Raw genomic sequence first — 12,955 nt, 5'->3', positions numbered from 1 at the left:
CTGTTTTAATTTCCTCTTTTAGCGTGACGTTTGGATCCCCCCAGCCTGACACCTGTTAACACCTGCCCTTTTTTCCTGTGTCCCCCACCGTCCCTGGAAAAAAGGTCATCCACGTCTCGCGCTCCCATGTGTTACACTCGTCGACATCAGTTGACGGAGTACTAACCTCTTTACATTCTGCCACAGAGCTCTTCCTGTCGCCGGTCAGATCGCAGCAAGGCTGTCGTGTGGCGTGTGTGTCCGTGTGTGCAGTGTGTGTGTGTGTGTGCACAGTGTTTTGACGTGTGAACTGATCCAACAAGACAACGCCTCAGCCTCCTCCGCCTCCCTCCCAATCCAGAGTGCTGCTTCATGTATCTCGACCTCTCTCTCCCTCTCTCTCTGTGTCTCCCGACCGTCCTCCCAGGCGCGTAGGGAGCTGAAGAGGCTAAAGAAGGAAGCGAGGCGTAGGCACGCCGTGGCCGTCATCTGGGCCTACTGGCTGGGACTCAAGGTACCCGCCGGCCCCCCCAGGCAGGGCCAGTCTGGGGCTGCCACCAGACCATAACCCTTCCACAACCCTCCCACCCACTAACCCCTAATAGTGTTTCCATTCTCTGCATGTGTCATGGAGGTCCACCTCACCACGAATAGAGCCATCTTCTTCACTTTGCATTTCAAAAGTCGGCATAGGCGGTTTGCTGCTTAATATATCGGCATATTCCCAGGTTTGACCAACTAGACATGTTGTCAAATCGTATGGGTTAGGGTGCACAGATGTACTCACTCTCATGCATGCACACCAACACACACACCACCCCGTCTCCTCTGTTCAGGCTGAGCTCATCCGCGAATGACGGGTGTTCAGGAGGAGAAAAACGGAGGAACAAAGTCAGGATTTTGAATGTGACTAGCCGATGCTAACTGCCTGGCACAAATGTGGTGTTGCTACCTATTTACTCTTGTCAATTTTATTTTTGTACATAACACATTTTTAACTATATTTCCCACCCCATCACTTTCTAGTCCACATCCTTCACAGCTCAGAGGTGTTAAATATGTCTGTCCGTCTTTCTGTCCGTCTGTCGGATCCGGCTCTCGTTATTTTGGAATGCAGCCTGCATTTTAAATGTGGATTAACATTTTATTATGCTCAATGTTGTCCATTTGTCTCATTTTTTAATTTAATCTGAAGTAAATGAAATACTTCCTTCCTTACTAACTTTTAGCAACTCATTACGACTAATCCTGTCACCTTTGATGTGTTCACTGTTTTAACCCCCATTCACTCCCCGAATGTGTCTAACCAAACTGTGTGTGTGTGTGTGTGTGTGTGTGTGGGTGTGTGAGTATTTTGCTGTCATACTCCACTGTCAACCCGTCACTCTGTGGTACAGTGCCTTGTTTCTCTCTCCGTTTCCGAGGAGGTAATTGACAGCTGTGTTTTGTATCTTTGCACCAGGTCCGTCGGGAGTACAGGAAGTTCTTCAGAGCCAACGCGGGCAGAAAGATTTACAGCTTCATCATGCAGAGACTCGTACGTAGCAGGCCTTGATAAAACTTTGTGTGTTGTTGTTGTTGTGTAAGGTGTGGGGTTGTCGGTGGTGTATAAACAAAATAATAACTACGAAGAACCAGAACCAGGCTTCTCCACTTTGAGGTTGTTTGAGGATCGGATCATAAGCCTGCTCACGATGCCCGCCCCCACCCCCGTCGTGCTTCCAGATGCAGAAGTACTTCCTGGGCCTGAAGCGAGACCTGCCCTCCATGTCCCCCATCGGCGGGAGCTGGCCCACCCGGCCCTACCGCTTCCTGGACACGGCTCACACGGAGCTCCGCAGCATCTTCCACCACTGGAGGGTAGGTGGAGTGCTCGCAAACACACTCTCCTACTTTTGGTCGGGCGTCACATAGTCTCACGAAGCAAGCCCGTCCACACAGAGAATCTTGGACACAGGGTTGGTTAACTGTGTCTTGACTGACATGCAAGCCTGACCAATCAAAGCCCTTACGCTAGTGGAAACTGTACATTGGGAGAAACAGATGCCACAGATGGTGAGGGAAACGTGTGTCAAATGGGATTTAATACAATTGCCCAGCTGTCTACCAAAAATGTATATATTAACGGCTGCATAAATACATGGATGTAAATATACGAATAAACCCGATTGACCAGAGTCGTATCTTACCTGGATCTACATTTCTGTGAGTGACAATGCTGCCAGTCAATGAGAATCTGGTCTTGAGGGTTCAAGATGCTGCGACTGCGAGGCTTAGCTTGCTCTATGCATCAGATGATCAGGGCGAGGTATAGATACTGTATGTATATGAATAGAAAGCAGCTGAGGCGACCTATAGAATGACAAGTCTGTTCTAAAGGGTTTCTGTGTTTGTGTGTATGTAGTGCAAGAAGTATAGGAGCCGGTTCACGGACGAGAGAAAGGCGGTGTTCGAGGAGAAGCTGCAGGCCAGCGAGATCTTCAAGGATAAGAAGGCTCTGTACCCGAGCAGGTACAGCCCCCCCCCCCCGCCAAGCTCCCCTCAGCCTCACCCGCTATCCCCTAGATCGTTAGAGACAAAGTATCAGAACGGGAGACTCTGTAAACAGTCGTTCAAAAGCAGCTATCATCTAGTTACTGTTACTATCTTGTTTTTTTTTTTTTTATCAGAAGTCATTTTATCATAATTATAATAAGGCTGTTTTTCATTCTGAAATACAAGGTTTAGCTGCTGTAGTCAGATTTAAGAGCTATAATTTGAGTCTAACTTATGAGAAATGTCCGAGCCATCTGTCAGCTATTAGTGAAGGAAATACGCTGTGAGGATATCTGTTCTGGTTGTCCGAGCATAACCCTGTTTAATTAAGACTGTTCCCGGCTCATTTCGGACCAGGGCTTCTTACTGATTGGTTTGGGAAATTCATCTTGTCAGTGAATCACAGATGCGTGAATGCATCTCCGAGCAATGGGTGAAAAGTAGGGAGGGAGTAGAGCTGGAGGAAAGTTTTTTGCGGTTGCCTATTTAAAAATAGTACTTTTTGTTCTGCTATGTCTCTCCTTTATAACCCTTATCAGTATTTCAGAGTATTTGAAATCCCTGCGCGTGCGATGAGCATGCTCATCGCAGAACCTCCATGGTTCCCGCTGTACTGGTGCCTACTGAGAGCTGAACGGTGTTGCATCTTCCCCTCAGCGTGGGGCAGCCTTTCAGAGGGGACTACCTGGAGATCAGCAAGAACCCCAAGTACCAGAAGCTGAGCAGCGCCATGGACGAGAAGGTCCTGCTGGCCGACGTGGTCAACAAGATAAACCGGGCCAACGGCAAGGTAATCCCAGCACCACTATCACACGAGCACGGAATTCCTCCGGAATACAGTGGAGACAAGGAGAAAATACCTCACCTGAAACCAGTTCGTTTCGGACAGTTTTTAACATTTTGTGAGGTTTATTTAGAAGTCTGTGGCTGACCCATCGTCACAGGTGGTCTTGGTCAAGCAGAATTAACACTGGACTAGTTCATGAATTATAGATGAAAGAGAAGCATAATCATTGTAACAAATCACTCGGTCTCTTAGGTTTACTGTTAACTGAAATCCCAGGATCTGAGAAAAGCTTTTGCTGGCTTTAATGCAGAATGAAATCGTGTTTTCTGTCGTCGTCGTACAGGGCACCGCTCGCATCTTCCTGCTTACCAAGAACAACTTTGTGCTGGCGGACCAGAAGACGGGCCAGGTGAAGGCCAGCGTGCCGCTGCCCGACCTCGCCAGCATCTCCGTCAGCACGCAGAACGACGGCTTCTTCGCGCTCAAACTCAAAGAGGTGGGCGGGACCCCGTGTACGACGAGAGAGATTCTTATTGGCTGTGGCCGCCGATCAACAGGCTGGTCTTTATCCTGTGGAGAGAATAATTAACCCTACACCAAATTGAAACACTAAGTGATCCATTTCTTTGGGCCAAATGTCACCAAAGATGTCGTTTGCAATTGAAATCTACAAACAAGAGATGCAAGGCTGTGTTTAAGTATTTATTTTCCATTCAGGGTTCTGCCGGGGCGACCAAAGGGGACTTCCTACTGAGCAGCGAGCACCTGATTGAGATCATCACCAAGCTGCGTCGCACGGGCGCCACGGCCGTAAACCACGATCACCTGGACATAGACATCTCAGATGAGTAAGGGCTCCTGAAATACATACACACACACACACACACGCATGCACACATGCATACCTAACACACAAACGCCTTATATACATGCCCAAATTCATCATGAACAGCCCCAAAAAAGGGTCTGTCAATTGCACATATTTGTATGCTTATGCCAAATTCCAATTGAGACATTTGGTACGAAATTTAGTGTCCAGAGACATGTCTTCTTGTGGATCTATTTCGTTCTAATTGCATCTTCACTTGTACTAAACTGCCTATTTAGGGCCAGAAAGAAGTAGCTGTCTTTGTCTTCCAGTGATTGGTTCCGGCGAAGCTCGGTGTTAACCATTGGGCCCGATCATGTGTTTCCCCCGGCAGGTTCCTGGTGCAGTTCAAGCAGGACAAGGTGTGTGTCAAATTTGTGCAGGGAGCGCCGAAGAACGGCAATGGCGCGTCCTGCAAGCGCAAGAACAACCGTCTGCTGGAGGTGTCTGTTCCCTCGACGGCGTAACCATGCTGCCACACCCCCCCTCCAATCCCCCCCCCCCGCACCCAGCCTTCCTCTCAGAGTTCCACGGAGTAGCTCTTGAGGCCGGCTAATCAAACCAGACGACCAAGCCCTTTCCCCGAGCCCCTGTTCTCAAGCACCCCTCCACCCCCCCCCCCCCCCCCTCTCTACTCCCGACTCCCAAATGACTGTGCAATTATTCAACTGATTGTGATTATTGTTTTTTTATTTGTTTCTTTCATAGCCGTCGTCGTTATTATTCGGCACCTGATCGTGTTCATCAAGACACCGCTTTTCTGGTGAGGAGAGCCCTCTTCTGCTGGGTTGCATGCCAAGAAAAGGTGTTAACGGGGAAATATTGTATGATCGTAGTGTTGTGTTTCGTCGAAAAGACAAACTTTACTGTCTGATGTGGCGACGGTGGTGTGATTCAACGATGTAGATGATCACTTTTGATTATTTTGCCTGTAAGTTGTACCTTTCTTTAGATGTCTCTGGGGTTGTTGACGTGCGTGTGACGATTCGAACGAAGCGCTACAGCCCTGACTGGCTTTGGCTAATCTGTGATCTGACCGAGTCAAAAATAAGAAGAAATTAGAGATTTACAAAGAGCTTTTCAAACTGGGATTTAAGATTGGTTTTCTGATAGACTTATTGTTTGCACTTATATTCTTTATGGTTTGAATGGGAAAAGAAAAGAGAAATTAAGATGATTTGGATAGGGTTTTGATTGTTTTTCCAGATAATTTATATTGTCCATTCCCCTTAAAAGCCAATTATTGACAAATTTGATTTGCCAAGCAAAAAAAAAAAACGTTTGTATTCCTTAACTCCTATGTGCCATTCAATGGATCTGTTTTTATCCGGTGGACATTTCTCTAGTGCTGACCTAGAGTCCAATATAGGCATTGAGTTAGTGTTTATGTTAATAATGATGCCAAAAAGTTAGAATAGATGAAGGGGGCATAATTATATGCTGCACGTACATTGGTTTTCTCTTTGATTTGCTTTACAGCACAATGACCAATGCCAGGATCCATACAGTTTTGTGCAGTTGTAAAAATCTCATCCAATGCTCCCATCTAATTAAATGGGATGCTTTGTCATGGCAGGTGCCATCATAGACCAGTACAACACAACTCTGTCAACATCTGTCCCATCCCAAATCCAAATCAATGTATAAAGTAACAAGAATCTTGCAGGTGAAATCACATTTCCTAAGATCCCAAAACATTGTTGGGGTTCTTTTGTGGAACCACAAAAAAGACTCCCACCCAAGGGAAGAAAAGATGACATTCTGAAGTATTGTGCTTACACAGTGACACAGCATGGAAAAACAAGCCAAAACTTTGAGGAAAAAGCCAAAAAAAACACCTGAAATCGTCAGTAGAATTGAATCGTGCTGTGTACATAGTTCTGTCCCTGGCTGTACCATAACCTGTACATAGCTCTTTTAGCTGCAGCCATGGCATGGGAGGACACTCTGCACTAGAGCGTCCTAGTTTCTTATTGCTGTGCTGGTGGAGTTGCTATTGTTGTTGCCATTGCAATTGGGGGTTATTTTTTCCATTGTAGTGCATGACCCACTCTTGGCTAATGGGCCTTATAAATGCAATGTGTTTCCTGGCAAACGGAAGAAACAAAAGGCAGGATATTGAGTGTGACTAGCCGATGCTTATAGCCTGGTACAAACGTGGTGTTGCTACCTATTTTGTTTCGTACCGATGAACAGCGAGTAAGTGCGTTTATAGTTTTGAAGTATATTTAATATGATGATCTTCACGCGGACGTTTTCGGCGGAGGGTAATGTACGGACCATATTTTTTTCCTATAAGGTGCCTGCTGGGGGGCGGGGAAAGCACTACCCACCAGTGTCTATCGGGATACCCTCTCTTAAACGATGATGGTTAAAGTATAAATATATATGTTTTTACGTGGTTTTTGTAATGCCTCAGAAAACACAAGCTGGGAAGGAGGGGAGTGGGGATCCTGTTGCTGGTCTTCCTTCTCGGGACAGGATGGGTTGTAGTGGACGGCAGTCTCCATTGTGTCTTCGCTGAGGTTGTTTCTCCTCTCGCTCTCTGGTGTGTTTACTGTATGACGGAAGGATGGATAGAAAGGATGTATTCATTCATGTTGTGTGCCTAATTACCTGCGCTGAGATCAACATGGACATGTTTCAATGGAACTCAATGTATCACATTTACTATTAATCTTTTTTTAAATTAAATAAGCAATGATAATTAATAACTGACTGAGTGTTTTTTATTACGCCTGCACAATGTGTAATGAGTTTATTGTTATGGGATTCTGGAGCTGTTGGGTTACTCAATGGTACTAGCAGTTAGCTGGTAGTGGGAGAGCTCTTGGACAGGGTGGCTACCACCGGTGCAGATGAATACTTGGGCCTTGTTGTAGGCCTAGAACACAACAGCTGTCCAGATGTTTTCCATCACATCTTGGGGGAGCTGTCCCGGGTTAAATTCCGCGGCATAGGGGTGGCTGCCGGCGGCCAGTCCCGGGGGAGCAGCACTCTATACAGATGGAGCACGGCGCTGTAAAAATAGCGCTTTTTGGTCTGTCCCGTACTCGGTTCCCACCACTTCGCCGGATGGGAATCAAGGGAGGAGCCCCGAACTCTCCGTGGAGATTCAGCCATTGGAGCCTACCAAAGGCTTTGTGGTCTATCGCATCGTTTCCGAATTAGGGGAATCATGCTATGAATTATGTTAATCTATCCTAAAGTACTCGATAGGCCTACACAACGCGGGGGTTGAAGAGCAAAACCCTGCATTTGCGTTGGGTAACTATCTGGTTTAGAGGAGCTTGCATGGGGGTCAGAATTATGACGCGTTTTATAGGCATGTTCGGCCCCCCTCGTGATAGTGGGCAGTCTTTGGCGCCACCTAGTGAGTTTAAAATATAACGTCATTTATATATATCATCATCCCAATAGGTAAGGCCAGCGGATTACATAGAGGCCCTCCCCCCACGATACAGACCTCTAAGCTTGTCGTGGTGATTAGTGGAACCAAGGGGAACATGACAATGGACCTGCACAGTATGCCATGAGATCAAATTTGTGTCAAATCAATTTGACTCTATTTGATCCAAAGTAGCCTAAACATTGCTCATCTCTTTCAAAATGTTGACAGGAATGACTCTACTTGACAGGTTAGTTATCTGCTTTGATAAAAGCAGACCCTGCTTTTAGTGGGGGAGCGAGTTGATTTCAGAGGATCTGCCTGGTCTGCAACCCACGGTGACCTCCGTGGGTTGCTGCCACACAGCCTACACTTTGAGTGCTTAGTAATTACTACTATCCTTCTAATAGAGTTGACATTGAACATTCAGTAACAAAGTTGAGCAAGTAGGTCGAGTTTGAGTCCAAACACTTGGCTTGCCAATTGTGGCGAACGCGTTTTTCATCACTGTCGAAGCATGTCGAGATGTTGATGGAGTATAGATATGGCCTTCAAGATCTACACTGTCGTGCACTTCTGCTCGACGGACCTCTTATTTATTAAATGGACCATTAATTGGATTTATGAGGGCGGTTAGTCCCAAGTCGTTTCCAACAAGCCGTCAAATCCTCCACGGCTCAATGTATAATCGCTATCGGGTGCGGTGGGCCGTGACGTTGACGTATATATCTCCCGAGGAGGTGCGCACCACTGCACCCCGAGCCCCTCGGTACTGAAGGTGAACCGGAAGGTGAAGGAGGACGGGAAGTAGGCAGACTGCCAGCAGCCGAGCTCCAACACCCCCTGATCAAGCACGATGCCAACAGTGCTCATCTTACACCAGCGCTCACTCACTGATCTTTAAAACTTAAAAAGGACCCTTGAGTGGCAGACTTTTAAACACATATAGCCCCAACTTTGACTTAGTAGGACTGTAGTCTCTCACAGGGATTCTCAACCTTTCCCCCCCCCCCACCAGCGACCCCTCAAGGTTGACTTTGGCACAACATCTCCCCCTGTAGGACAACTGTCAACCATTTATTACTTTAGATACGTTACAAGATGTGTGTTTGCTGGGTCCACGGGTTCAGCCAGGGCTCCCTGGCCGACCGTTGCTTGCTGTCGTTGGATCAATAAGTCTGGATGAGGTCACCGTGGGTTGCCATGGGGATGCTCCATCCTGCTGGCAGAGGTTCTGGGTGAGGCAGACAGAGAGACAGGTGCGGAAACAATCCCTCCCAGGCCAAACACATCGGCCGATCTCACGCAGAAGAAGATGAAGGTTTTACGACTAGGTTTTAATCTGTCCCGGGTTGCCCTCCTTGGATCCATAGCGCCAGAGAGCCAGGTGTTCTGTAAATTAAATAACTGGATTTTCATGGTGATAAAATTGGATTTTCCCGTGTTTCCTCTGCTGTGCTGTAATGCTTTGCAGCAATGAAATCCAGCTGCATTGGATATTACGTAAAGTCTGTTGCTTGCTTCGACTCGGACAATCAGGGGGTAGGCCAATATTATAGGCTATAATCCCTAGCCAATCTATGCGGTTAGGCTGAGGCAAGGTCAACTAGTAGTCTACAATAGTCTACAATACATGTAGCCTACAATACTTGCAGTGGAAAAGAACCACTGATCCACCCCTGTGGTTTGGACCACTGTTTTATCCACTTCAAACACTGAAGCATGCATTTTGAGGCTCAATCTGCTGGAGGTGTATGAAACTGTTTCAGGTTTGATGTCATGGGTGAAGTTATCTTGGTAACCGCTAGATGGTGCCAATGCGCATAAATATATTAGCCCTTCTGCCTCTGCCTTTCAGCACCTTACACGATATTTTACACCTTCAGTGTCGTGTACATAAACTCAGAATGAGGTCAAACAATAATGATAGCAAGGGTGTTGCTGTTATCATTGAATGTTGATCAGACAACAGCAATAGTCGCGTATAGACGCTTAGCCTCTGAACGTGGCATCTGATGTTGATAAATAAGTTACTTATTATATCCAATGCACTACCAACAGTTATAGTGAAACAACTGTGTGTCCAGAACAGGACAGAACCGAACAGAACCGAACAGAACTATACACTATAACACATTGTAAACAAGGTAAAAAGTAATTTACAAAAAAAGGTTTATTCTCCAAAATAAATGTGTAAGGAAATGCTTCCTCACTTCATAATACCGTTCAGTTTATACTTTAGTTCAGTTTTCATTTAGTTTGTAAATACATAATATCATAGTAAAGGATAGTATCTGTGGACCCAAAAGGTATTTACCACCTAATCCTGCCTTTGCTAGAATTGTTTTGACAGAGTTAGAGGCAATAGGTCCGAACATATTTTGGCCTCTACAGAAGGAAAAACACACCATTAAACAGTGATATGGGCGCGGTTTCAATGTCTATTTATTACCAAACCATACCAGGGGTTTATGGAGTGGAATCATTTCCAGAGCCAGCTAGGTTATGATGACAACAAACTAAAACAATGACAATCGACAAAAAAAAGGTGTTCAGGGTCCGTTTTCAGTCCGCCTTGGCTGAGGTCTCTGTGGAGGCTGGGCTGGGGCTGGCGGCTCCCTCGTCCTTCTGTGAGGAGGTGATGGCCGGGGTGAACTGGATGGGCACCACTCTCTCCTTCCCATCGCCGATACTCTCGCGGGGGCGTGGATCTGCAGCTGTCCCGCCGCCAGGGAGCAGGTGATGTTGTCGGGGTCCACCCCCTCTGGCACGTCAAACTCCTGCCTGAACTCCTGGCAACGGTAGGAGAAGGAGCCCTTTCCGTCGTCCTGCTTCCGCTCCGTCTTGCCGCTGACCCGCAGCTTGCGGCCCACCTGCTTGACGGACAACTCCTCCGGGGAAGTCCTTGGTGTCCAGGCTGAGGGCAAAGTTGCCGCTGTCCTTCCCCACCTGGAAGGCGATAGGCTTGTAGACGGGCGAGGACGAGGAGGAGCTCAAGGAAGAGTGAGACTGCTCGATCTCCTCGAAGATCTTCTGGTGAAGGCGATCCATAAACTCCATGTTGTGCCTCATCTCCTGCATGTGGCGGAACATCTCCTGCTCCATCTGGTAGAAGATGGGCCTGGTCTCGGGCCACAGGCTGCGGATGGGCCAGTGCAGATCCATGATGGGCATGAGGCCCATGTTGACCTGGGAGGGCTGGAACACGCTGGGGCAGAGCATCCTGTGCGAGTTTCAGGGTTAAGAAATCGAAAAAGAAGACGCGTTGTTGGAAAATCCTTTGCAGACGTTAGGGTCCCGTGTTCACTTCTTGTTAGGATTGCTGTGTGTCCCTTCCTCTGAGACCACCTGCCTTTATATACGCTCCCGGAAGGTTCCAGAGCAGCATTCCCAAGGCTCAGTGTGTGTGAGACTGTTATGACGACGCCACTGTCCTCATAGTCTAAAACCAGCCAGAGTATTACTGCACCATGACTGCCACATGCCACGCTGCCTTGGCCTGCTGCTATTTTGGGATGTGAACACACGGTGGCAGCTCTATGGAAATTGATCTTAATAAAGGGGATGATTATGCTGATGCCTGGACGCGCACACCCTCAAATACATCCGAAAAACTTGTCACACCTTCTTCTTTTAGAATAAGATGACATTCAAAGCAATGGTCCCTTGAAACACAAATAGGCCTACACGTTTGCCTATTTTGATAACTTGTAATGACTAAGTTGTAATTTAGTTTTAACAGGAAAGTGACTGAATCAGTTCTTCTTACTTGTATTTTCTGATTAATATAACAATGCATGATAATCAGAAGAAGAATTATGAATCGTTATGAATATTATTAATAATAGTATTAATAATAACATTAATATAGAAATACACAGAAATAATGTATATTTGTGGATATATTCCTATGAATATAATTGTAACAATACTAACATTCCAATGTTATTTCAATCAATGCTATCATTCCATATTCATTATTTCATCATCCAAGTCATAACTATCATATATTATATAGTTGTGCATTTTGTATTATTGTAGTATTCATAAATTATTTATTCATTAGTTTGCTTTATTCCTTTAGTATTATATCTAAAATCGATTTTATTTTTATATAATCAAAAAGAAATCGAGTGATCTGATTGGAAATAATAATCGTCCGAGGTAAATTTCTTATTCTTTTCGAGCGATTTGAATGGCCAGAAAAATCAATTTTCTTTTAGCTATTTGAGGCTAAAAAATATATATTTTGCGAATTTCTTCAACAAGGAAAATGTATTTTAGCTCATGTCTTAATATTACTTTCCACATGACATGAAAATTACAGTTTAAATCCACTTATTGTGTCCATATTGGAGAAGATATTGGTATGAATCATTACCTACATTTCTTATGGTTTTAACAATGAAAAACTTTTTTTGCGTTGTTGGTTTCCATCAAAGTAGAAGCCACAGCAGTAGCAGCAACAGCAGCGTATGTTTGATTTTGTTTGAGTTCTTGATCCGGTCTCAAAGCTGATCTCGGAGGGAGCCTGGAATAGACTTCATACAGGATGCAATGGCCTGTGATCATCCTGTTGTTGTTGTTGTATACACCGTGCATAATAACAATAGAGAGAGAGAGAGAGAGAGAGAGAGAGAGAGAGAGAGAGAGAGGAAAATACAGAGTTAAAGGTAATATATAGTGTGTATAATGTGTGTGTGTGTGTATGGATGTATATTGTGTGTGTAGGTGTCCAAGGCAGGGGAGATGCTTGGTATTTCCACCTCCTCCATCATGCCGGTGAAGAACTACTTCAGTGAGCTGGACAGCAACAAAGACACCCTCCTGCTGACGGCCATCGATCTAATGCTGGAGTACGCCAACCTGTACTTCCTGGACCAGGCCAGTGAAGGCCCCAAGAAAATCGGATTTAAATCCAGAGCTCCACATTGTAGAATACACCTCCACTCATGGGCCAAAGTGGTGGTTCCAATCTATGTGTCATAAAATTATTGTAAGTCCAGACTTTTTTCCCCACACTTTGCTTTAACCAAGGTATCAATATCTGGCCGTAATCTCAACATCCTACAGAAATAGTCCACCTAGTAATTTCCTTGCGGCTACTAAGTATTTGGCAGATCTGTTTCATTCCCTGCACGACATGTGTTGGTTGGGTTAAACTCAGGGTGGAAGTATGTGTTTATTGTTTTTCAAGAGAAAGATATATTCTCTCATTAAGATGGTTAGATAATTTGTTGACATACACATAACATAGGCTAGTTAAAAATGTAAATTCCTTCCTTTGTCTACAGGTGTATTATGGTTTGTATTTTGGAATCCTCACGCTCTCGCCTCAACAGAAGTCATGAGACCAACTGGAAGTATACAAAGTGGGTTTAACACTGTTAATTCTGAA

At 45.5% G+C, this 12,955-nt stretch overlaps 1 protein-coding gene and 1 pseudogene across 1 annotated transcript in view; one reads left to right on the top strand and one right to left on the bottom strand.

Moving 5' to 3' along the window:
* Positions 1–7,018, top strand: part of LOC130373747 (unconventional myosin-Ib-like) — a 34,117-nt gene extending 27,099 nt beyond the window's left edge. The window contains 8 exon segments of the mRNA XM_056580372.1: positions 407–493; positions 1,442–1,516; positions 1,705–1,839; positions 2,384–2,490; positions 3,172–3,304; positions 3,645–3,797; positions 4,019–4,149; positions 4,504–7,018. Coding sequence (XP_056436347.1) covers positions 407–493; positions 1,442–1,516; positions 1,705–1,839; positions 2,384–2,490; positions 3,172–3,304; positions 3,645–3,797; positions 4,019–4,149; positions 4,504–4,636 — 954 coding nt within the window. The 3' untranslated portion in view covers positions 4,637–7,018.
* A 1,715-nt stretch (positions 7,019–8,733) lies between these two features.
* Positions 8,734–10,988, bottom strand: LOC130373381 (heat shock protein beta-11-like; annotated as a pseudogene).
* Between the last annotated feature and the right edge of the window lie 1,967 nt (positions 10,989–12,955).

This window comes from Gadus chalcogrammus, chromosome 20 (assembly GCF_026213295.1).
Source record: "Gadus chalcogrammus isolate NIFS_2021 chromosome 20, NIFS_Gcha_1.0, whole genome shotgun sequence".
Lineage (NCBI taxonomy): Eukaryota > Metazoa > Chordata > Actinopteri > Gadiformes > Gadidae > Gadus > Gadus chalcogrammus.
Note: the sequence above shows the minus strand (reverse complement) of the source record. Positions and strands in the feature narration are given on the sequence as shown.